The following is a 27,228-nucleotide window of genomic DNA, read 5'->3' on the forward strand; positions in this document are numbered from 1 at the left end:
ATATTGCCACAGTATGTGCACAGCTTATCAGCAAGGCAAGTAATGACAGTGGTTGTGGTAGCAACATTATGGAGGGGCAGATCAGAAAGCGGTCAAAATCATGTATTTACCTCCCTTTTTGCCTCTGTAATAAAAGCTGGTACACCATGTGTAACTTCACTTGCAGATAAAAGATTAAGTAGCTTTGAGTGTAATCATATTGCCTTGCTCAGATGTGAAAAAATGATGACAATATTTCAACAGGAATAGACAACACAGTGTGTTCTCTAATCCACATTTGGATCAATTATAAAGAGGTGAAATATCAGAATCAGAGCTATACATTTTGTTTCATTTTTAATGACTTTCTGATTAAGAACTAATCATGAATTATGAAGCTTTGTCCAACAGTTGAGGATTTCAGTCACAATAGTGTAGTATTCCCCACTTTATTGACAGTTGTTAAACAAACACCACTTGTATATTGTTCTGTACGTGTGCTAGTTGAATCTTAGGAGTCTGTACTCTTTTTCATGGCATTTAACTGTTGAGATTTTGACACATGCCTTTGAGGTCAGTCGTTCCACATCTTTGTCTATGTTTGCAAATTAGAGTCTCTCTTTGTTTAAGAGTGAGTACCTTGTTTTCGTTGTGGTCTAGGTTTCTTTTCTACCTTGCTACACAGAAATCAGCTTGTACTTTTAAATATGGATGGACTAAAGGTCATAAGCCATTATATTCTATCATATTAGGGATGAAAGCCTGCAATATCTTTGTAGAAGGGAAAAAATAGAAACAGTAAGAAAAAGAAAAAAAAATGCAAGTAAAAAGCATGAAAATCATGAAAAAAAAAGTGAAATAATACACAGAAGACTCTCAAAACTAGGGCAGCACCAGCCCTGTAGCACACATGCGGGTGTAGCACGTAGTACTTGGCTTTGCCAACTGAGATAAACCAATGAACCAAAATAAAAGGTATTTATTTAACTTACTCTTCTAAACTATTTTTTATCCTCCTAGGAAATATCCAGGGTTGCAGTATAGTACATACAGACAGGGCTCTTCATCTTTTTCAGTAAGTTTCCACTTACACTACTGTCATCTCAGCTCAAAGAAATCATATTAGATGCTGATCAGCTTTCGCTGGAGGTTAGAAGGTACACAATGTAGATTATCGTGGATACTCATCAAAATATGAATGAGCTTCTCAGGTAACTCATATTGTAGCCACCTTCAATCAAAGCTCCGGTGTTTCCTACTGAGGGGATATAAGATGCTCCAAATATTTTAAAAAGTAATTAATGACAAATAACTGAACAATACAGCTCATTTGCTTCATGTTTGTCAAACAAATAACAGCCCTCACTGATTTAGGTCGTTTCAATGAAGGTTGATCACATGTTGTGATTGGCCACTGAGCCCAGTCCTGGCACATGCATGTAGCATGCTCTCCTGTGCACCCTGAATGAAAGGCACACAGAGATGGCTGGTAAAGAGACTAAAGAGGTAAAAGCTTCATTAATGTTTCTGACGGTCCACTGGCCCACCATTGCAGCAGGATTTTTCCTGGTGCTACTGATGGAACAGTCCAACTATGGCAGATGGGTCCCTTGTCAACATGTTTGTTGGAGAGAGGTGCTGAGTGAATCAATGCATTGCATACAGCTTCAAAATGAAATACTTTGCCCATTTGAAATAGTAAAAAAAAAAAAAAAAAAATAGAAAATCAATGTGGTTTTGTAGAATTTGGTATTGTGAATTGTGGAATTTCAACTGTATTGGTACCAACTATCAAAATTCTGGTATTGTGACATCCCTGCACTCCAGTTGTTCCATTATGCTCCTCTCTAACTATGTTATATTGCCATTTCTTAAGGGTGTGTTCTTGTGTGTGGGTGTGTGTTTGTTTGTTTGAATAATTATACATGTGTGTAGCGTAGCACTGTGCGCAGGTATTGTGAAGCTAGTGGGAATTACTTTCAGTTGAAATTGATTTAATAATAATTGATGATGAATGTGTCGATAGAACGGAAAAAAACTCAGCCATTCACCTGCCTCATTTAGCTTTCTAGATCCCCTGAAGGGAAAAAAATGAATGGGACAAAACAAAAGAATTTCATTCCTTGTTAAATCAATTGAATACATGGAGTTTTTTCAGGCGCAACAGAAAAGGTTAAATGAGCCTGTAAATTCTTTGTTAACTTTAGCTGCAGTATTGAGGATGCACCTCAGTGATTTGTTTGAACTGATTTTCATCAGGTTCGAGGTAATTGCATATTTAAAAAATTGTCATTTTCTGCTCATAGGGAATGTTGTTTATTTTACAGTAAACCACTTAAAATGAGTGCAGCTTGGTAGATGCCTCTGGCAATATTAAGTGAGAGAGAAAAAATATATATGAACGCATTAGAGCTGCTGATTATCCAGGTTATAACAAAGTTTTAGGAGAAAAATTGCAATCATTCACTCACTAAATCGCTCACTCTTTACTCGTCACTCTTATTCACAGTTTACATATTTTCCCCTTAGTGTTCATCAGGAGTCATTTCAGTGTCTACAGACACAAGGAGGGACCATGATCATTCATTTACCTGCTCTGCAATACTGCAGACCTGTCGTCTTCTCCTTGTCCGATGAATCTGTGTGTCCTTGTTCACCAACTGTTAAGCAATCTGTTGCCTTAGCTTTATTCTTTAGGAAAATGAATGGCCTGTCCCAACCACAGGAAAGTGTTTGTTGTAGTGGAGCTCTCGTCTTTTTCCTGTCTGTTTCCCAATGATGCTCAACCTCTCTGTGCCAATGCTACAGTTAGTATACTGCGCAAAATGACAGTGGAAACAGCAGATCACTTGCCTTACTGCACATCTGATGTCCCTTTGACGTTTTTGACTATCAGTCTTTGTTGCTTCTGCTTATTCCTGTTTCTGCTTGTGTTTAGGGTAATGTAACTCCATACTGTGTTTGTAGTGTTGAATATTCAGGTTGGCTGATGTGCCGACTAAATAGGCCCCTGGAATACATTGTGTACCTGCAATGATAACAGATGGCAGCATACATTATCTTCATTACCTTACTGTGGCCGACAGATAGCTGGAGAAAACATATTGCATACATCAACATTAATTTCACCTGTATAAACCAGTGCGGTCAGTCTGGACCTCCTTTATTACCACTAAGTAACAGTTGAAAAGAAAAAAAGAAAAGAATGACTGCACCCTCATTCAGACCCAAATAAAATGTTCTACACAATCAATTTTTCTGAATTTTAACCCGAATTAAATTAATATTTTACATATGCAAATATTTACATAGATTTACTATATTTTTTACCTTTTTTGTGCATGCGGGGGAGTAACTGATATTCTAGATGTTACAATTAGCTACCCTGTCAACCTGTATGAAGTAAATAATTATTCTACGTTTTTGAGTCAGCTACCCTGTCAGCCTGTGTTACTTTCAAACTTTTCATGCAGATGCTAGTCTCGGTGTATTTGTAGATGCTGTGTGGGTGACTGTTTGGGGGCAATAGTGTCAGTATGCAGGTGAGTGTGTGTACGTGTGAGTGTTTTTGCTCCTCTCTTCCCATCTTTCTGAGGAACTGAGGATTTTTCAGTCCTCTCTTTCTTCCTCACCTCTCCCCTGTCTGTGTGTTTATTGTGTAAGGGTTTCTACACGCAAAGGCTATTCAAGGTGTTATGGTCTGTTACCCTGCCAGCTTATATTACTGTCAAGTGTAAATCTTACCGTGTATATGTTAGCTGTAGTGTATAATTAGGCATTATTGATTTAAAACATTCCCACCCTTCTTCTACTGCCCTTTTCTTTGGGCCAGACCATAGCTCCTTGCTCTGTTTCCTCTACCCTTCTTTCATACTAAACTTTTACTGGGCTGCACCCATTATGTTTCTAGGAGGAAAAAAGTCTGGGTTGTTTGCATTAATTTAAACCAACCACAGTCATCTTTGGTGGCGCTGGGCCAGGAATGCAGTGACAGCTCCCCTGTGAAATAGTGTCAGAGGGGAACTTGTTTTGGGGGAACATTTGCACTTGCTGAGGTGAGCATTGCCATTGAAATGGCTAATTCCCCGCATATAAAACACCTCAAAAAACAGCAAGGACATACGTATGTCGACTGTGATTGCATGCATCAAATCTTCATCAAAGCTTGCCATTTTCAGCAAGTAGGTCGATAACTTGAAGGTTGTTGTTGTTTCCTGTAGCAAAGGGAATTTTAAAAAACGGTTACAGACAGGGCAAGCGGAAAGTGGAGAGAAGGCTGCCTCAAATAGGCGCCCAATAAAGTGGGTATAAAGTCTGCCGATTGGGTAGGCTATATACCCACTTTTGGGTATAAACATCTGGTGGCCATTAAGCGAGGCCATTAACAGTTAGAGTAATGGTACTACATTGACTCCAGTTCTCATATTCACAGGCCAAAAGTCAATTATTTTTCTGCAAATGGCCCAAAAAGTGATGCGTTTGTAGTGTTACCTTGAGGGCATTTGATTTTTCTTTCTTCAGCCATTACCGTAACTGTTGCCTCATGGTCAACTTTCTCAGAGTGAATTGTTTTGTCAAAGTTATACTTGCTGAGCTTGTTAGAACATAGCTCCTCTTTTATGATATTAAACTGTTCTGGCTTCTTTTGTTGCTCTTTTACAGCAGCCAGTGTCTGTACTGTTATCCCCAGGTTGTGGCTCTTTTCTTTTTTAATCCTGTTTGAATGTCGCCTCGTGTGTTATAACCTTTTCGCTCCTGCTGGTGTTTATTAACACACATTTTATAATGTAATCTGTAACACACCAAAATGTGAAACAATACTACACATACACTGCAAATACAGTAAATCCACATATCTATCCAGCACTGATCTGTGAGTCTTCACTGTATCTTGTGTTAATGTGAACTTAGACAGCATAGGTCAGACAAACATCAGAGACAAAGTAGAGCATATTTAATGCTGAGATAATGATGTTTCATAGGAAACAGCATGCTTAATAATTTAGATTCAGTTCTTGTTAAAGATCCTCACAACCTCTCTCATTAATGCTGCTAGATAAGCGACCACTTGATCTTTCTTCTAGGCACACAAAGCTATTGCCGCAATGTTCATATGTTGCATCATGGATATCTTGAACTGATGTGGTTAAAAAACCTGCACTACTTTTCTGCAAATCGCCATGTTAAGTCAGTTTCGTCTTTTCATCCTTCAGCGAGTAAGAGCACAACCAGAGGGACTCAAATGCATGTTTTAAGAAACATGGGAAGTAGCTGTGCTCTGTGTGCTTGAATATTTCTTCTTGATAAGCTTTTGTTACACCAACATAGTCGTACATATCCAGTGAATGTATTGTCTCATCTTGTCTTCTTGAAAACCAAAAAGGATCCTGCACCTTTTTGGATAATTTATTTGTTTCAGATGCCTCATGGACAAGGTTTAGTTTGTTCTGCACCAATATTAAAGATCAATGGAAATAATGCCTGTTAAAAATATTCCTCCCCCATGGACTTGTGTTTTTTAAAGTTTCTTTTTTAATTAAGCTTTGAGTCACAGTGTACAGAATTTGTAATATTTCACAATCTTTAACCACATGCTGTAAACACTGAACATTTCCCTGAGTAAAACGTGTGTTTAATTATTATTCTGAGTGAACAAAGCTAGTAAGATGATCCATCCATTATGCAATGCAGTCACAGTGTGTTAGACAACTAAACAGTCTTGTCCGGCTGTATCATATATTTATAATTAAGTGCCTTTATCCTCCCTCTTTGCCTGCTTCTTCTGTTCCTTCTTGTATCAATCACGTAAACCCTCTAGTCCAGTTTGGTAAAGTGTAATATCTGATGCTTTGTTTCAGAGATGAGCTCCGAGAACCTGCGTACCTGCTTTCAGATTGTTAATGCCTACATATACTTGTCTGCCACAGAGTTCCTGCAGGTGAGACACTCAAACATGCTGTATTCCAAGTGAAATATAAATATACATACAATTATGTGCATTATGTTAACCTCATTCTGTATGGATTTGTGTATTTCCAGAGCTATGCAGAATCACTGTGTCGATCCTTCTGTGATTTGCTTAAAGACATTGCAAATGAGGGACAGGTCCAAGTGCTCAAGGTACTGTCACTATCTGCTTCACACACACACACACACCTACACACCTACCTATATTGCTATTGTTTATTCTTTTTCTCTTCTCAGGATTCACAGTGTTTGTTTGTTTTGGCTGTGTGGCCCGGTGAAGAGTAAGTGCACTGGAAGTGGCGTTAAATGCTGTTTACACTAGACAGTGCTGCTTGTGACTCGACACCAGATTGTAATGCAGGAGGATCCTTGACATTTTTATAGCTATTAAATTATTTGAGTTATGTGCCAACTTGTTTTCTCTGGCCAGCTACAGTTACAGTATATCAAAATAATGTACTTTACAGAGCGGCTAACAAGGGTGTTACCTGAGCTGATTGATCACGACTTTCTGAATGACAAGTGTCTGAATACTGACATCAGCCTTGGCCTTGCTGGATCTTAGAGTGTTTTTTTATACTGTTGACCCTTCTAGGTTTTGACCTAGTTTTCATCAATTATTGAAACAAACACACCATCATGTGTTTTGCATGTGTGATTGTTGTTTCAATAGGTGTGATGCATGATGGGTTAAAATGACGAGGACTATAAATTGTCATTTCTCTTATCCTGGTGTAGTCTGTGACTTATGCTTGGAATGTATGCGCGTATATGTCAGGGTGCATGTATGCCTCAGCATTTGTTGTCTTCACAGACGGGGGGGGGGGGTATGTGTATGCGGAGTAGCTATGAGACCAGAGCTTTAGCTTGGTAAAGCACAGTGGAGTTACTGCACATCTGGCCCTTGCTAATCCTTTGTTCGGAGGAGAGGAGAGCAGGCAAACAATAAATCTGTCAGCCTACACAACCTGAACACACAACGGCTCGACGCATGTTGACACACTCAGAGCAGAGGGATCAGAGTAATCAGTGCACGTTTCTTTGAAAAGTTCATATGCATGCATCCTTGTAGAAACAGATGTGAGTATCTCACTGTCTCTGTGCTTCAGGCTTGGTCGCTAACCTTTAAGTTAAATATTCTCATTTGAGGTTTTAATTTGCCAAAATGTCATTTGTAATGTTACAAATGGTGCAGTCTGGATTTATATTGTAGTCTAAGGGAAGCCTAATGAGGATGTAAAAATTCTTTGAACAATAACACATGTTTTACTGAACATAATCTCATCTCTAAAATAGTTTCAGCTAGCATTATAACCTTCATGAATGTGGGATTTATCGCAGGGTTTGTTGTATTAGATTGCATCGGTTTAACCAAGTATAGCATATATAGTGGCGGCTAAGTGCATGTCCACATACAGTACTTTATGTATGAGCCCGGAGATGCACGCCCCACTGCTTCTGTCACTGTATCTTTTACTCTGAAGGTTTTCTTTAGTCACATTGTGGCTTTGTTTATTGGTTTTCTTTTTTTTGCTGGTCGGTGGAAGCTGTTGATTTTTTTTTATTCAAGTGTTTTCATTTTAGCTTTAATTCCTGAGAGAGCTCATTCAAATTTATTGGAAATTTAAAACCCAAGGGACTAACCTTGTATGCCACATACTGTAGGTCAGACCCTCAATTAAAAGGAGGATTTTCTGCACTCTTTTACTATCTCTCTAAAAAGAAGCTCTTACTAAGTCCTTTTTGCCTCTTTGTGCCTTCCACACATCGTCCTGTGTTTGACCCTTACTGTCTTTTTTCGCACTCTTTTTTTTTTTTGCTTCCTTCCTGGTTCCCTCCCGAGTTCTCCCTACATGTTCCTCTTGCTTGTTTTTTGGACTTGCTACTGGTCCTTACTCCCCTCTCTTGAGTTGTGTCCCTCATCCTCCCTCACTCTTTCCCTCTCTGCAGGTGGTAGAGATAGCTCTAAAGGTTAGCCCCATACTGGGAGCCCACATGTTCCAGCCCCTGCTGCCAGCTGTCTTCAGAGGTATTGTGGACGGCGAGGTGAGTCTTTCATTTTGCACAGAACTGGCTTGGGATTATATAAATAAAAGGAGAAACTTAAAACATGTTATATCAGCTGTGGGGCATTTTTACTCCTCATCCTTACTCTGTTACTGATAAGTAACTTTATTAAACCCTAAATTATTTCCTCCAAATGAGACTGTTCCTGCTGCTGTGTTTTCTTCCAGGTTGTCCTTTTCTGTCACATAAAATTAATTCTTATGGCGGCTATAGCGTGGCATTTATTGATCAACTCAGATAAAGGTCACAGTTTGCCTTTCCAGGATACTGCTGTGTCAGTGGGCTTCTTTTTTTTCTCCCTAATCATGCTTAATGACCTGTGCTTGTGCCTGTGCGTGGGTATATGTTTCTGCATCTGCGTGTCATTGTGCATTCATGATACGTGTGTGTGTGTTGCACAGAGATATCCCGTGGTGATGTCCACCTACCTAGGAATCATGGGCCGTGTCCTGCTCCAGAACTCCAGTTTCTTCTCCTCTTTGCTCACTCAAATGGCCTCCGAATGCAGCCAGGAGGTGAGGCTCGATGTCTAACCTTCAATTCTGTCTTCTCAGCACAGTCTCTTTGAATGTCTGTGAGAAACATAACTGCAAAGTGCCTGTTAAAAGAGAATCGTTCTGAATGAGGCTGAAAGTAATGAGCCAAGGAATTGCAAATGGTAACATTTTCAAGCACTAAAGTTTAGAATCGCCTCTCTTCACTGTGAAACTCCGGCACGGTTTTATTTGTGACCCAGAGCAAAATTAATTTTGCAGATTTTGACATTGCTGCCTTAATCTAAATAGATGAAAGGCCAGTGGTTGTCTCTCCATCATGCCAAAGTCTTCTTTTTTTAACGATAGAGGACAAGGTAGGGAGGTAAATGAGGCAGAACAAGCAGGGAAGGTCGGTTTTTCTGACTTTTATGACTTTAGAAAAACCATATTTTTAAACATTAAAATAAAATCCATTAGTATAGTGTATCTTGAGTTGTCAAACTCTGTTTATGCCATCGCTCTTGTCCATCTTTCAGGTGGACCAGTTGTTGGGCAGTGTGATAGAGATGTGGGTCGACCGCATGGACAACATCACTCAGCCTGAGAGGAGGAAGCTGTCGTCGCTGGCTCTGCTTTCCCTTCTACCATCTGACAACAGGTGAGAAACATTTATCATTCATTTATGAGCTGATGGGGCTTTGAGATGATGAAAGGTGGATAGCATCCACCTGTCATCTACCCCTGTCAGTCCAGCTGACATAAGAGGAATGTGAAGAGACACACTTGACAAATTATTTATTCATCTTTTGTTTAGCTTTATAGACTCTAGCTGCTGGTATTATCCTTCTCTGTGTGGTTTGTGATGTTGCATGTGTTGTCACTGACAACAGAGGATATTAGATATTTTTATTTTTAATTTCTTTGAGAAATATAACAGATGTTTGCCCTACAGCCATAATATGCTCCACAAAATCAACAGCCAGTGTTGCATTAGCACCATATGAGGGGGGAGTGTCTCACAGTGACACAGCATAGACATACTGTATATGCACAGCACAAGAATGCACTGACAGGGTTTGTTTTTTCATGCTTAACAAGATGTATAGAGTGTTGTAAGAGAGACAACTTTATAGACAATTAGTGACATGCAGTTATACATACAAGCTCACGAATATGTTCTATGATTTTATATTTTGTCTAATTTACCGCTTCTTGATGCCCCGTCTATAATGAGAGACATGCAGACTGAGGGCATGAATCTGTAAATCGGAGACTAAGGATTATGGTGCTGAAAGGCAAAACCATCTGAGCCAACATCTCTTACCACGTCAATGAAGAAGCAATCATGCACACAGACAAAAGACGAGTCCCCTTAGATCAAAAGTTTGGATGTTGTTCAGTGTCAGACTGGATGTTCTCTGCAATGCTAGAAAAGTTGCACCCAGAAAGTTCCTTTCACTACCAAAGATTCATGATACAGCGCTCGGCAGCACTGTCGGTTAAATCTAAGCTTGACAGTAACCAGAGAATAAAAGTGTTTACTGTGTACCCTCTGAATCTGCACATGGTGATGGTAGTGTGCAGATAAAGATAAAACCTGATGTATCTTTACTTACTGCTATGCAATCAAATTACTTGAGCTCAACCAACATGTTATAATTGAGAGAGTTGGAATATTGAATTTAATTTAAGATACAAAAAATGATTTTCTTGCCTGAGTCATTACACGTTGTTACCTACACCTGACTGTGATAGGTGTACAGGAAGGCAAAGTACCAAACATTTTTTTTTTTTTTTTTTTTATAAAAGAATTGTTTTTCACTTGCCATCAAAAGAATTTTCTCATTTCATTTTCTCAGTGGGACTTCTCTTGAAGTGGTTCAAAGGAGTCACTGTGGGTTTTAATGATAAACTTTACTTGTGATGTCCTATCTGACTGTATGGTGGTGCATGTTTTTATCAAGATTTTGCGAAGCGCTAGTATTCTATAATCCAGATATGGTAATCATACTTGAGATGTCGACAGGCATGAAATCCTTTGTTACACCCCCTTCCTTGGTCTGGAACAACAATTGATTATGACAGCCCTGGTTGGTTAAGTTCTGCATGACAAATCAACTTTCTCACATAATATCATAACAATAATTAGAGGAGGTCCATATCTTGTCCATAGCTGCCTTAATATATTATAACAGTTTTTTTTTTTCACTTTTAGTTGAGATTATGAGTAGCAAAAATACTGTGTTTTACTGGTATTGAGTAATGAACCTCAATCATTTAGCTGATGAATAATTTTTCGCCCTAATGACACATAATTTTAGAATAAAATGCTTTTTTGAAATAATTAGCAGTCATAATAAAAAAGTTAACTTTAACAAAGTTTTTTTTTGCAATTGTTTCGCAACACAAATGAGCTTTTATGTGTATCAGACAGAAGATAAGAGCTTGTTAGAGAACAATATAGCCTAAATAAAAGGGGTGCCTGATGAGTGTGGCCTCTCACTCGATATTCTGTCATTATTTACAAACTTTGTTTGGCCATTATTATGTGGACATACAGTGGGTACGGAAAGTATTCAGACTCCTTTAAATTTTTCACTCTTTGTTTCATTGCAGCCATTTGCTAAAATCAAAAAAGTTCATTTTATTTCTCGTTAATGTACACTCAGCACCCCATCTTGACAGAATCGTAGAAATTTTTGCAAATTTATTAAAAAAGAAAAACTGAAATATCACATGGTCATAAGTATTCAGACCCTTTGCTCAGTATTGAGTAGAAGCACCCTTTTGAGCTAGTACAGCCATGAGTCTTCTTGGGAATGATGCAACAAGTTTTTCACACCTGGATTTGGGGATCCTCTGCCATTCTTCCTTGCAGATCCTCTCCAGTTCTGTCAGGTTGGATGGTGAACGTTGGTGGACAGCCAGTTTCAGGTCTCTCCAGAGATGCTCAATTGGGTTTAGGTCAGGGCTCTGGCTGGGCCAGTCAAGAATGGTCACAGAGTTGTTCCGAAGCCACTCCTTTGTTATTTTAGCTGTGTGCTTAGGGTCATTGTCTTGTTGGAAGGTGAACCTTCGGCCCAGTCTGAGGTCCTGAGCACTCTGGAAGAGGTTTTCTTCCAGAATATCTCTGTACTTGGCCGCATTCATCTTTCATTCAATTGCAACCAGTCGTCCTGTCCCTGCAGCTGAACAACACCCCCATAGCACATTGCTGCCACCAGTGTGTTTCACTGTTGGGATTGTATTGGGCAGGTGATGAGCAGTGCTTGGTTTTCTCCACACATACCGCTTAGAATTAACGCCAAAAGGTTCAATCTTGGTCTCATCAGACAAGAGAATCTTATTTCTCATAGTTTGGGAGTCCTTCATGTGTTTTTTGGCAAACTTTATGCGGGCTTTCATATGTCTTGCACTGAGGAGAGGCTTCTGTTGGGCCACTCTGCCATAAAGGCCCGACTGGTGGAGGGCTGCAGTGATAGTTTACTTTGTGGAACTTTCTCCCATCTCCCTACTGCATCTCTGGAGCTCAGCCACAGTGATCTTTGGGTTCTTCTTTACCTATCTCACCAAGGCTCTTTTCCCACGATCGCTCAGTTTGGCTGGACGGCCAGGTCTAGGAAGAGTTTTGGTTGTCCCAAACTTCTTCCATTTAAGGATTATGGAGGCCACTGTGCTCTTAGGAACCTTGAGTGCTGCAGAAATTCTTTTGTAACCTTGACCAGATCTGTGCCTTGCCACAATTCTGTCTCTGAGCTCCTTGGGCAGTTCCTTCGACCTCATGATTCTCATTTGCTCTGACATGCACTGTGAGCTGTAAGGTCTTATATAGACGGTAGGTGTTTGCCTTTCCTAATCAAGTCCAATCAGTTTAATTAAACACAGCTGGACTCCAATGAAGGAGTAGAACCATCTCAGAGGATCAGAAGAAATGGACAGCATGTGAGTTAAATATGAGTGTCACAGCAAAGGGTCTGAATACTTATGACCATGTGATATTTCAGTTTTTCTTTTGTAATAAATTTGCAAAAATTTCTACATTTCTGTTGTTTCCTGTCAAGATGGGGTGCTGAGTGTACATTAATGAGAAATAAAATGAACTTTTTTGATTTAAGCAAATGGCTGCAATGAAACAAAGAGTGAAAAATTTAAAGGGGTCTGAATACTTTCCATACACACTGTATGTATGGGTGGGATATTCTTATCAGTTTATCACATATTCCTTTTTTTTTTTTTTTTCTCGTGTCTTTAAAAAACTTGATGTTATCTGGAAAAAGGATTAACAGGATGTCAGTGGCTAATATTTTTCTGGACATTAAGATGATTCAAAAAAGGAGTCATTGTCAACCAGATAGGTGTTGGGTAATAATAAAATATTTTGGCATTCAGGGCTCCGCAATCTTGGTATGGTATAAATTTGTTGCATAAAATATTTCTGAATAAACAACAGATCTTTCCTCATTTCTGAGTTTGTCCCTGGCAGTGAGAATGGTTGATTTTGATCTTATTTGGCTACCACATTAGAATCACAGAGTGCTCTTTCTGGGAGGACTTAATGGCACTCCGTCTGTGCTTCATTGTTGATTCATGTGTCATTCTTTGGACCACAGTTTTGTCTTACGAGTTTTTAGAAAAGCAGCACATAGTTCCCAATTGTTCCTGAATCACACAAGTGCTTTGTGATACAATATTTAGCAATGGAACAAAATTTGAATACTAGTGGTAGAAGTAATGCTAATGCTTTTCACTTTATGCCTTGAAGCATAAAGTGAAAAGGCACCAACACAGTGCTGTGAAACAGCTGCCGGCATGTGATACATACAGTGTGGAAGTATTCAGTTTCAGTATTCAGTTTTTTTTTCATTCTGATGGACCAGTCAAGGATATCACAGGAGAAACCAGCTTCCATTTATAAATCATGCAGATTGTGTCAGCCTCATTTGAGTCATGGATGGATAAAGAACAGTTGAAGTTAGATGGAATATAATTAGATTACAACACTATTAGCAGTGTTCAGTAGCTTACTTTGTTGCTTCCGACTTTGATCATTTACTTGATCACATATTCTTGTCTGTCTTCATACGGCTGCGTTGTTGTTCATCAAGTTCAGACGAACTGCTTGTAGGCTATGACAGATAATACTTCTTTCACTTTCATGACTTGTTTTTATTCACTTCGTCCACTACTTTCCTTGCTTTTTGTGATTAGTTCTGTTCCTTGAATGCATCACTGTCCTGTTTGTCCTTTGTTAAGCTCAGCTTTTGAAAGACTGAATACAAGTAAAACTAACTTTTGTGCAGTCTCAGGGCAGGGAATGTTTTATTTTGTATTTAACATGCACAGCCATGAGGTCGTTTTCACAGAAGACTGCTTAAGTCATCAGAAGCTCTTGTTCAGCCTTTTTTTTTTTTTTTTTTTTTTTTTTTTTTTTTTGCAGTACCAGTTCATCATCACTGACAGTTTGCTTTTCAAATGCAAAGGTTCTGTTAAGAAATGCCAATACTCAACAAGAATAAGGACTTTAATAACCTTACTTTAACTATTGTCTTTTATAATCCGATGATTTTATGACTTGTGGGGTTTATTTTGCTTCGTTCTGTAGCACTTTGCAATTTGAATTTTGAAACGTTTTTATTTTATTATTATGAATAAATCAATATGCATATCTTTTATTGCCTGGATCTTCTGTGCTCACATTTTGTCTTATTGGAATTACAACAGTTTTATCTCAAAGTTGGTGCATCATGTGAAGAATCAAATATTCCCTCTGCATAGACTGCAAGTACTTTTTGTCTCTACAAAGTTTTCATTAGTAATTATATTTCATTAAAAACATTCAGTCTGCTGTTGAATTATGCTTTTTTTGTAGCGCCAGAGTACCACAAATGTAGGTTATGATTAAACGGTGTTATCCAGCTTATGAAGATATAAGACACTGAAGCACACATGGCTGTAGCTTGCATACGTGCACATACATACGTGTGTGAGTTTCTGCTTTTGCATGTAAGAGGTTATCACTAAATCAACCTCTTCCCCTTTTTTTAAATTTTGCAATCATTTGCCTTTAATTTTGCATTTTTTCACTTATACATTTTTAGAAATCAGTTGATTTTAATTTTTAATTGTTTGTCTGTAAGAGTAATTTGTCAATACTTTTAGACTATTCACCAAAGCCATTGGTAGCTTTAATAGGAATTAAATACGCCATGGCTTCAATATACTAATGCCACAGCTGCAGCAAAATCTAGGAACTTGTACGCCGTCTCCAGCCCTGGAGTTATGCACTCTCCTCTTATATCACCAATGCACTTTGACTATTTAGGGTCTATTCTAATGATCTAAATCAGTGATGCTCAACAGCATCAAGTGTAATTAGTAATGTTTATTGGAAATCCATTTGCAGCAAGTTCAGCGGGAACATATATGCCTATTTTAAGAGAGATGTAACCAGAAGGAAGACGTGTCAGGAGGAGGTATTATAATAGTGTGGCACTGCTTCTATGAGGAGGAAAACTTTACAGATGATCTGTAATTGCTACTGAGCACAGAAAAGAAATCTGACTGCAATATGATGAAAAAAATGATTTGCTGAAGAAAATTCAGCCCTCCGTTTTGAATGAACAAACTGCGGGGCAGAAATTCACACTGAAAATTTCATTTTGGGCACAGCCTTCACTGGTTACTGTCACGTGCCGCCCTGCAGCGGCCTCTTGTTTATGGAGTGAGGACGAGACACTTTGTTGCTGTGAGTAGTTTGTCTTTGCATGTAGCCCATCAGCTCTCAGATCAGGTTTCCACTGACACTGATTTGAATGACAGGCATGAAGCAGCGGCCGTAGTCAGCCATTAGAAAATAATCACTGGAGAGGTGTTGGGCTGGACTGAATTAGAATTGACAGGCATATTTTAAAGTGTAATAGTGGATCTTTAATATGATGCATGCATTCAGTTGTTGCTATGGTTGCCAGTTTGAGACTATTATTAGGGAATTGAGGGCAGAGGTGTTCATTGATGTATTTTACACTCCCAGGACATTAGTAGTGACTGATTGAAACGAACTGTTTAAAATTCAGTTTTTCATTCTTGTTTGAGTCAATCAAATATTGCCTACAGTATTTAATAGCCTTTGATATAATTTTTCCTTTCATCAATGTCTTGTAGTTGGTTGGAGAAACATACATTTTCTCACTCACCAGTGTAGAAAGTAGGATTGTAGTGCACAGCCATATGCTGGATCCCCTATTCCCGTAGCTCAGCTTTCACTTTGTCTCAGTCTTGACGGCAATATATACAGCATGAGTGTATACTTGAGTAGTGTACATGGAAAAGATCCCCACACATTAGAACTGTCTATATCTACTGGCTGGGCGTGTGTCGATCTTGCACAGATTTTTTCCTTCTTTTTTGCCAGACTTCATGCTCAGTGAACTTTTATGCAGCATTGCCTTGGGTCCACCTAGCCAAGTACTTGAACTGACAGAACGTTTGATGCATCACTGCCCATACCCACACATAGTCAGTCTTTGTGTCTTTGCATTCTTTTCCCCTCCTTGCTTTTTATTCCTATTGACATGGGAAAACCCACTTTTCATTCCAGTGTTAAAGAAAGACTGAAATAATTCATAAATGACTGCCGCTTGTCTCAAAGCTTGGCAAAATAAAAGACAATAAGCTGAAGTGCTTTAGGTTTTTCACACTTGAATGTTTGATATGAGACAAAAAAACTCCCTTTACAGCTGGAAAATCACCCTCATTGTATGTGATTGATCATACAATGGAAGCATGTTTTATGTAGGACCATAAAAGTAGAGAAATGTTTTCAGCGTTAATCTCATTATGGGTTGGCCTCTTTTGATTACCCATTTTTTTTTTGGGGGGGGCTTTGTTGTAGTAAAAGTTTCCTCAGACTGTGCACACAGGGAATAGAAAAGTATATTATTTCCAAAAGCCAGAGGTGAAATGGTGAGGGAGGGATGCATAAAAACAGAGCAATCTGGACATGGGTGCTGTGAGGCGAGTTGTTAGATGGCACAACCACAAATACCCTTTTCTCTGGATGACTGTATGTTGTTTTTTTTTTTTGACAGCCTCTTTATCATATCCACTGTTTGCCAGGATTTAACTAGTTCTATTGCTCTTGATGACAATTTGCTTCTTTGGACAAATACCCACCTCTCTCTATATCGCTCTGTCATTCAAACACACCAACACACACAAACACACAGCCGGTGAATTAATGATCTCATGAATAACCAGTCTGTGTCATCTGTGTGTTTATCAGTGTGATCCAGGACAAGTTCTGTGGCATCATCAACATCTGCGTTGAGGCGCTGCATGATGTAATGACAGAAGACCCCGAAACAGGAACCTTCAAAGAGTAAGTATGCATTAAGAGAGAGGAAAGAAAAACAAAAATGACAAAATTAGATGAATTCTTCTAAACCATTCAGTTGAAACCTTCTTGTCATTTTCTTCACAAGTGAAAGAAGTTTGTAATTGTAAAAGAGACAAAGATTGTGCCTGATGAGCGGAGACAGTTGAAGTATTCGTTCTGAAACTACTTGAAGCGGTGCATTTGCAGATGTGCTGCTATAATCCAACTTATCAAAAACAAAGCTCCAAAGAAAGAATAGAAAAATAATGAAACAAAAGCAGCCACTTACTCATGGATCGTGTCAGTGCGCTGAAGGAGGCTGAGTTGCAGTGTTTGACAGGACACATTTCTTTACAAAAATAATGGCCTGTGAAATGGCCCAGAAAACACTGGCTCGCTATGGAAGGAGACACTAACGCAGCCCCTACTTCGACTCTGAATCTTCTCTGCGCCATCACTCTCCCCTCTGGCTCTCTGTCCCAGTAGCATGGTACTCATTTCTTCTTAGACGTTAACCTGCATGCCGACACCTCTTTTTCCTGCTGTCAAAAATCCTCAGCACCCTCCTAAGATGTGCCAGTGTGAAATGATCTTAGATGTGCCCGTGTAAAATGAACTAAATTGTGTAGAAAGATTAGTCTTAAGTGTTTCTCTATTTATTATTGTGTGCGGAAATATTATGCTTCCATGCTGTGCACCATAACACACAAAAACATATTTGTGAATGCTTGTTCCCTCCCCTGAGTTTTATTCACTGTTTGGAAATGCAATCAACTGAGATGGGTAGCAGTGGGTAATGCAATCTTCCTGTTTGTATTAGAAATTAAGTTTAAAATTAAAATGGACTTTCCTTTTACTCCTGTTGTCATTAGTGGTTTGAAATTATTCCTGCATTGTGTGGAATAAGAATGAGAGTCATTTTTGCCATTTATAAATTCAATACAATAACAAGACAATTAGCAAGCCAATGCAGCATGTTACTCCAGTGTTATTGAAGAAAATCAATCCCTTGTCACGTGACTACTATGAAAGAAATTAAAAGTTGAAATGCTTTTTGTACTGTACTGAACTGTACAGGGCCAATTCTGACGAATGGGAAATGAGGATCCAGAAAAGTTGCAGTTGCTGAGGGAAATATCTGGATCTTTAACTGCTAAATGCTCCACTATGTTCACCGGGTAGTTGCTCAGTCAGTCTGTTTGCAAAGTTCATTTCTATACAATTAAACTGCAACAGCAAATAGGTTTTGTGCGAAGTAACATCAATGAACATATCAGAAAAATGTTCACAGACGGCTTATTTGTTACCCAACCAAAATAGTTCTATATCCACTACTACAGCTACCTACTACAGCAATATTAAACTTTTTATGGGTATGTTAAAGCACTCACAGCACTTGGTTAAAATTAGGGAAAGAGCTTGGTCTGGTTCAATATAGGAAAAGTTCACAGTGAAATCAGACACAACAGGTTTATTTACATTTAACCAAAACCATAATCTTTCCCTGACCTTAACCAAAGTGCTTTTGTTGCTTAAACCTAAAACATAGATGGGATGCAAAATCTGGTCATGTGCTTTCTCCACCCACCTTCCACCCCGACCATGTCCAGGCGACTTCTAGGAGACAGGGTTGGAGCAGGTAGTGTAATGTTGCTTTTTTAGAGTTTTTCCAGCTGAAAATAACCTCATGAGAAAGATGAGAATGAACCAAAACAGTCAAGGTGCAGGCGAGACAGCTAAACAAGGACCTGAAACTCACTATAAAGCTCTGTGAAACAGAACGGAGCTGCTTGGGTGATGATTCTCCGTAGACCCCTTCTACATTGCCACAGTGATACATTGCTATGAATACTATTTATTGCTTTAAAGACTTGCTCATCCCAGAAGAAAAAGATTGGATTGTAGTTACTAAGCTGCATTTCTCAAAAAATGACCTGTGCTCCTGACACTTAATTCTAGCAAGTTGATTTTTGCTAGTTTGAATTTCATTAGTAAGAGTTCAGGTAAAATTTTAGTTAACATTTCTGATCACGAGTTCATCAAGTGTTACATGTCAAAGTCAGGTAATATGACATTCATGTGACATCCCCTACCTTATCTCTGCTCATAATGTGGATTAAGTAACAAAGACAAAGGAAATAAAAGACCATACACAGACTATGGACTCAACACAATGGTTTCTCTTGTAATTCTCTCTGCATGCAGATGAACTAATATGAATACCAGGCAGAGCTGTGTATAAAAGTGCCAGAGGGTACAGCCTTTTTTTTTTTTTTTTTTTTATTTGCCTTTGTGTGTGCATGCTGCCTGTTCTGAAATTGTCTCCTACTGTTCAGGTTTGTGTGCTCTTATTAAAATTGAGTTGAATATTATTGTGTTTGCAGCTGCATGCTGATGAGCCATTTTGAGGAGCCCAAGCTAAGTGATGATGAGGAGCCACCAACTGAGCAGGACAAGAGAAAGAAACTGGTGAGTCAATCACACACAATTGTACGCACACAGTACAGTTTTAATTTCGCAATCACTAAAACATTTTTATCATGTGCTGTTCTCATTTTAGATTTTTTTTTTTGATGAATAGCTCCAATAATAATACTACAGAGAACACTTCTCATAATACAACATTAAAACACTCAACAGAAATAAGCCCCATAATTTAGAGGCCCACAGAAAATTTATTTCTCCAGTAAGCACGGAAAATGTGGTCATTTCATACATTCGTTAGTCAGGCGCCAATTCAGAGCCACCTCTCAGCTTCAGTAGCTGCTGCAGCTTTTCAGGTACAGCACCATGTAATCACTTAAGCACAGCCCCCAGATACATGAATGTATCAGAGTAGCCCGCTGCGAGTCACTTTAGGTAAGCATGGACGTTGTTGAGTACCCATAAATGGCCTCTAGGTGGGGGATGTATACCAATTAAACAGTACAGTGATGCATGTGTGTATGTGCATGCATCCCTCTGCTACTCTGTCACACAAATTGTAACACTCCTTCACATTGTAAAAATATTGTTTAATTATGATGTTGGCGCCTCTCTGTGTATGTGCGCTTCTCCAAATGAGTGCCTGTGCAAAATTAAATTTATTAACAAATTAGATTTCACTGGTGTTTGAATGAGGAAATGCAGCTGTATTTGCTTCCTGGTGTGACTTTGTGTGACTTTCTCCGTGCGTGTGTATGTGTGCCTTTGCTGGGCGGTATTCCACTATACTTATCACCTCAGTCCAGACCCTGACTTTTTGCTCCAGGGAATAGAGAAGAGGAGACTTCGCACCTCTCTTGGCTTCTTAATGTGTGTGGGTGTGCGTGCTTGGCGCTGTGCCTGCATGCATGTGTGCAAGAGACGGGTGCGCCCACATGAGACGATTTTGAGCTTGAGGAGAAAGTTAATGAGGAAGTGGACCCGTGACATTTATTGACTCCAGTTTGTTGTGTTTTATGGCTTCTGTCCTTGGCAGGTGTGAGCATATTTGTATAAAAGCATTCATGTGCATGAAAATGTGTATGTTTATGCCAGGCTGAAAGAGCTCATGAGAGACTTCATAATGAATAGTAACCTCAAACTGTCTTGTTTATGCATCAATGCCTCACCTTGATAAATTTATTCAGACAGTGGACTGACCATGCATTATATGTGAATAAATTTAAAGCTCTCACATCCACATCGGTTAATTATTTTTAGATGTACTTGCACTCACTGGCATTCATTTAGCCAGCTTTCATCAGAAGCTGCCGTGTATGTCCACCATGTGCAGGGTTAGGTGTATGGGTCTGGTGCATTGCCGGTCACGCAGCAGGTAAAGGCAGGAGGCCTAGATATGAACACTGGCACTTGAAATGTCACATCCCTGGGAATGATGGAGCTTGAGGTAGTGAAAGAGGTGAAGCAATACCAACTACATATAGTTGGACTCACCTCTACACACAGCACTGGTCTTAGAACCAACCATGACAGAGACTGGACTCTCTCCTCCTCCATCTCTAGGGAGGTGTGTTTATTGTTGCTATTCCCTTACAGAACCCTACTGTGTTTGGGATTTCTTTTTTATATGCAGTGCATGTGGATAATAAGTGTGCTGTGGAGTACTTGCTTATTTACTGGCTGTTATTCAATGAATATTAAAGTTACTTTGAGTGAGAGAGAGAACAAATTTAATGCTTAGTCTAGCTAGACTGACCCCTTCACCTCTTTTACGCTGCAGCCTCATGCTAAAACTGTTTGAATTCATTTTCTCCCATCAATCTACACTCAATACCCTGTACAGACAAAGATAAAACTTTGTGTAAATTTATTAAAAGGGAAAAACTGAATAAGTATTCAGACCCTTTACTCAATATTTGTTGAAGCACCTTTGTCAGGGAGTACAGCCTCGGGTCTTCTTGGGTGTGAAGCGACAAGCTTTCCACAGCTGGATTTGCGGAGTTTCTGTCGTTCTTCTCTGCAATTCCTCCTTCATCTGTCCTTATGCTTCCTCACTTTCTACTCGTGCAGCCTCTGCTCATCAAGCAGTCTTACCACAGTCCTCTGCCTGTAGGTGATATTTGTATGATTGTGCTGTTTTGTCTTGTTGAATTAGATTTGCTGCTTCCTTTGGGGCACCTGCAATCCTGCATATAAGGAGAAATTACCTTGATCACTGGGCCTCAAATCACTCGCCCCAATATTTTCCTCAATACTCTGTCTCTAGTTAACAGTTCCTATTGTCGCTCTTTTATCTTTGTGTTTTAATGCTGCACCTGTGATTTTTATTTGCCTTTTATGTCCGGTTTGACATCTTGATTATTATCTCGTCTGACTCTCATGAGACACTGTGCCAGATAAATTTGAGAAAAGTGACTGACTCACAACTCCGTAGCAAACGATGTGTTCTATTTTTCTTTTCTATTTTTCTAGACTCAAACATGGATGTTTCTAGGGCAAAGCTCTTTAACGACTGTGAACGACTTCAAACACAGCTTATTGCATATGTACGTACTTTGTAGTCAGAAATTAAAATATACTGTAAAAAAAAGAAAGAAAAAAAAAAAGAAATGTGGTTTTAGTATTTATTGATAATAGAGATGACAGGAAATAAGTGAGAGGTAGATGGCAACAACAAATTCCTCAACTGGATTTGAACCAGGTACATTGTGGTTCATGGTTGGCATCCCGACCCCTAAGACACAAGGGTTCCCCTATAAATCTTTATTAATTCATTCTGTAAATGTACTGTTGCCCAGGACTCGATTTCAAAGTGAAACTTCATTTATCTTTTGAACATTGAACCAGTATCACACTAAACAAACAAATTGCTAGTCAACTGACATTAGCTGTATTTGTTGATGATAAATTGATGAATTGGTGAGAAAGTGAGAAATTACCAGTGAGTCTTGCTTGACGATATTAAAGCTAAATGAAACTGTTAGCAGCTCTATACTTAAAACACTGACTACACCTTCAAATTCTGCCAGAAACCTCCTCCTTCCCAGTGTATTTTTAAGAGGAGTAAGGGAGCAACAGACTGTAGGAGGCTGGTAGTCAGACCTAACAAGCCACCAGGAGATGTTTGTATCTCTGTTGAAAAGAGAGGTAGTCTATACAGTACGTGTGTGTGTGTGTGTGTGTGTGTGTCTGTGTGTGTCTGTGTGTGTCTGTCAGTCTTTGGGGTATTATCAATGCGTAGCAGTAGCCATGCTGCTTTAGTAGCTTTCAAAAAAAATCCTTATGTATCTCAAACTGCCTGTTATGCAGCCCCTTAGTAAAGCCTCTGAATGAAACAAGGAATATTAGCTCGGGTCTCCTTAAGAGGTGTCCTGAAAAGCCCACTTTTTCTGATTGCCTGGACATCTGGAAGCTTGTTGAGGGGCAACACACTCAGCACCTGTGAGCACTGCCTCATCCTCTTACCGGTGTGGAGGTACTGAAAGAAAACTGTAGAAAAACTTAGAAACTTAGTAACTATTAACTAAAACAAAGTAGCATAACATAGTTGATTGTAAATAGCAACTTTTCAAATCCATCCGTACATGTGCGAGCCCGAATCTGATCCAGGAACATGAGAGCGGACAGCATGAATGTCCGCAGCAACAGATTGCAGCAGGACGTCGCTGTTCACTAAGTATTACTCCCAACACCTGCTTATTGTGCTATTGTGTGATATGACGGTGGATTTAGTTTTTCAGTCACAATCCGTATGTAAAAAAGTTTTCTACATATGCCTCTGTTAATACATGTACATGGGGGAAAGGAGCTAAAATACCAACTGTCAGGAAATACCAGAGCTGTTGCGAGGTTAAACTTTATTCTTCTGTTACCAAATGACTTTATAGTAAACCTGCACCGTCTGTTGTTTTTATACAAAGGGAATTTGTGTTCGCTTTGGAAAAAAAACGGCGTCTTTACGACATGGTGACAGGATAAAACTAACCAAACTCATCCCGGCCTCCACTTTAATAACTTTCGAGGGCATGGCAAACTAGCTGTTAGGCGAGCATTATGCCAAAGTGTTACATAGTGATACACACATGGCATTTAAGACACTTCAGGAGCAGTGTTTTTCTGTGGGATTAACCCAAAAGTTTAATATAGGCTTTTAATATCATTTGCCCTATAAAAATCTATAATTTTAAGCTAACTGTGAAAGCCTATTGAGTTCCTGTTGTATCAGTGTGATCTGAGTCCTCTGACACTGCACGCACACACAGTCAGATATGTGATATGTGTGCGTGCATTTGTGAGTAAGCACCGCTGTTGACTGTGTCCAAGGAAGTAAGGACACTGCTTTTTCTTCTTAACCATGATGACATTATGGTGATTACACTGATTGCAGACATTTTACACAAACACATTGTACACATGTATGTTGGATGAAGGATATCGTCAGTTTTGAATAGCAGGACCTTGTCTTCCACTGCACATACACACAAACACATGAATTTAATATTTGATAATCCTAGAATGAATGAAAATTTTAAAAAATAAATAAAAGAGTAATGAAAAAATAAAAAGAATAAATAAAATAGAAAATCTAATTTAAATAATTGAGTTTGATTCTTATTAAAATGTCTTGCACAGCTCAGTGGTCCTCTCCATCTATCATTTCATTCAGACGTTGCCTCACCACTTGCTGCCATCTTCTCATTTGTCACTAAATATGACTTGCTTTGTTTTTCTGTGTGTGTGTGTATGTGTGCGTGTATGTGTTTGTGTGTGTGTGTATGTGTGTGCGTGGGTGGGAAAGGGCGTTTGTGTTTTGGAAGCTCTTGACTGTTTCACTCTATCTTGTCTGGGTCTTGTAAGGCCCCTCACTTTGATCTGAGTGTTCCAGGCAACTAGACTAGGCTAACTGATGCTGTGCTTGGGTCTTGGTACGTAATGCATCATTTGATTCTTGTGCTTCATCTACAAGGTCAGCACCATCAAACAAGAGGAAGGATAGGCGACATCAAAGACTTTTCTCCACTGGGTACTAATGACATGTCTGTTGTGCCTTGGTGGCACACACCTACTTCAGCTTATTCTTCTTTTCTTTTACTGCACACTGCTGTACATGCACAACACACACACAGGTTATGGTGCTGTATTTGTGTGAGTAGTTTTCCAATGACTGCTTAGACAAATAGAGAGAAATAGATAAACAGATATCTTGTTAAACACAATAGTGCGAGAAAAACTGAGATATAATAAAGGGTCAGGTTGCTAAACCTGGTCATTGAATACTGATACAGGCCAGATGTGTTATCATGTATTGAATCATGTAACAAAATGCAAACTATTGTACTGCATCATGCTACTTTCATGTGAAGCCAGGTCTCAACTGATTGAACGGGGAGATCCGAAACAAACAATCCAGCAGTGTCCGTCACAACTTCAGTGGTATCTTGTGCAGCCTTGCAAATGGTTTCATGTTGTGTTTTTTTTTTTTTTCTTTTCTTTTCTTTTTGTAAAGGATTGAGGTATTGGCCTTCAAATTTTGAATTGTTTATGGTGCACAAAGCAGTGAAAAATTGCATTTTCAAAAAACCTAAAAAAAAAAGCATGTCAAACCAAATGCAATGTCCCACTCACCTAAGATAATCAACAGACTTTGGTGTGAATTTTTTGTATTGGCAAGTCCTTTGTGAGAAACTAGAAAGAAAGAGAATGAATGAATGGTATGTGGATGTTTGCATAACTTTATACATAAACAACCCTGGTACTATTTGTAATACAGAGTGCTACAGTTCGGTCCAAAAAGTCTGAGACCTCTTTCCCATTCATTTCAACACACATGCACACACACTGTTACATCACCGTTACTCACATGTACAAGCTACAGAGCAGTCCTCATCCGCTTTTATCATGACCTTAACTGACTGAAGAATGGGGATGCTGTAGCTTATTCCATCTTGAAAAGGCTTGAAGGTTCTCATTCTGTTTCTGCCATGTCAAAAATATTTAGGCCAATAAATGTGAGACCGTTACAAGACATTACACAGGAGTTGGAAAAGCACCGATAAAAAGGCAAGTTGGCCAGCCTGATAGATGAGAAAGTAGTGAAATATTATAATAATAATAGAAGTCATTAAAGGTGATCATGCCTATTTTGATTTTGATAAAAACAAAAGTGTACATTTGGTGATTCCTAAAGCAAAAGTAGTTTTCTGCATCTCAGACAAAAACTCCTTAGACAGTGTTATTGAAGGGAGTGTGGGTTTCGTGGAGAGAGAGACTGGGTCAAATAATTGTCTGCACATCACTTTCACGAATGTGCTAAAAGAAAGCTTGAGATCCGGTAGACCTTTTGTTGTTTGGCAGCCTAAATCTATAAAATGTGCAAAAACATGCTTTTATTGCAAATTCCTTTCTTTTCCTACAAAACTAACAAGAATTTGAACCAGGTTTTGATCATGAGGATCAGAAATTGCCAAATTCATAGGAAAACTCAACTCCTGTGTGGAATATGCAGCGTGACAAATATTTTGTCAGCCACCTGGCCCTGTAATCCAAATAGGACTTCAGTTAAAATTCCAATTAGAAGACCTCCTCCAGTAAAACTTTTGATGATTTAATGGCTTTGATAGGGCATCCCATTAAATGTGCATGTTTTGAAATTTGAGAAGAGGAAGATAAGGAATTATACCTATTACCTTGCTGCCCCGTGGCTGTTATTGCTCAGGGTGAATGGAAAACATTTTTCTAGTCATGAAATTGTCCTTTCATTTTCATTATTTTGTTTAGATTAGCAATAAGAGTGATTTAGTTTCCTTAAATGGCAATCCCATTAAATGCGCATGCTTTGATGTTTAATAAAGGAAATGATAGAAAATGATACCACTTACACTATTACTGAGTAGCTCCTATTGCTCAGAGTGAACCAAAAATGTTTTTAAAGCTTTGATGAATTACAGATTAATCATGAAATTGTTTTTGTCATTCAACAGCTTTTCATTATTTCATTTTTAATGAACAATCAAACTGACTCCAGAGGTCCTCTGAGGTATATATTTATAGGAAATGAGTTTCAGTGTTAGTGTTATCAATTCACTGTGGGCCACACAAAGCATTAGTAATGAAGACTTACCATTCTTGCTTTATTATTGCTCCTAGAATCAAGCAGACCATCAGTGTCAGCATAATTTGGTTTTGTTGAATAACAGACCTCAGTGACAGTGTTATTTTGCAGCACAAGATATAAAGATTCTTCTCTGTGCTGCCTAAGGCATACAGAGATATCAAAATTAGTTTCCATCTCTGTCGCTTCTAAGCTTTACAGCCATTTGTCCCTGAGAGTACTGGGAGTTGTAGGCTCTTAGAGTATGGCAATACAGTATTGCAAATATGTTGCAGTTTACCACTTCTTAAATTAACCAAAAGTTAAGTACAGAGGGAAAACTTGCTTCCAGGGTTACTCAGTAACACAGCTTATTACATGGACAGACTTTGAAGGGACTCTAGCTTGTATGTCGGTTATTGGGGTTATACCAGAACAGGCTCAGTGTAGCTTTATAAATGGCTGTTAGTAGAGTTAGATTTTAATCCATGCAAAAGAAATGGGGTTATATACAGTGTAGGCACTGTACTCTGTATATATGGATGGATTTTTTTTTTTTTTAAAGTGAACCACTGCAGATGTTCAACCATCATTTAAAGACACAAGTTCTAAAAGCAAGCATAATGAAAATTAAATACAAATATGAAATATAAACTGAGTGATTGTCCGAGTGTTGACTCTATTTACTGGTTGGACAGACCAGGTGGGTCAGGTAATCTCCAGGTATCGCAAGTGATTTCAGGGTTAAATGTGAGTTATGTTTAAATCTATAGTATGTGACTTTTCTGCATGAAAATGCCTAAAAATGACTCGGCCTGTTATATATATATTGAGTTGATTCCACGCTCCTT

At 38.8% G+C, this 27,228-nt stretch overlaps 1 protein-coding gene across 2 annotated transcripts in view; it reads left to right on the forward strand.

The window, feature by feature from the left end:
* ipo11 (importin 11) overlaps positions 1-27,228 on the forward strand; it is a 114,910-nt gene that overhangs the window by 67,322 nt on the left and 20,360 nt on the right. For both annotated transcript variants that reach the window (XM_056376128.1, XM_056376129.1), the window contains exons 23-29: positions 5,838-5,917; positions 6,019-6,099; positions 7,897-7,992; positions 8,415-8,528; positions 9,026-9,147; positions 16,771-16,866; positions 19,248-19,332. In XM_056376128.1, coding sequence (XP_056232103.1) covers positions 5,838-5,917; positions 6,019-6,099; positions 7,897-7,992; positions 8,415-8,528; positions 9,026-9,147; positions 16,771-16,866; positions 19,248-19,332 — 674 coding nt within the window. The remainder of the gene's footprint in view (positions 1-5,837; positions 5,918-6,018; positions 6,100-7,896; positions 7,993-8,414; positions 8,529-9,025; positions 9,148-16,770; positions 16,867-19,247; positions 19,333-27,228) is intronic.

Source organism: Seriola aureovittata, chromosome 5 (assembly GCF_021018895.1).
Source record: "Seriola aureovittata isolate HTS-2021-v1 ecotype China chromosome 5, ASM2101889v1, whole genome shotgun sequence".
Taxonomy (NCBI): domain Eukaryota; kingdom Metazoa; phylum Chordata; class Actinopteri; order Carangiformes; family Carangidae; genus Seriola; species Seriola aureovittata.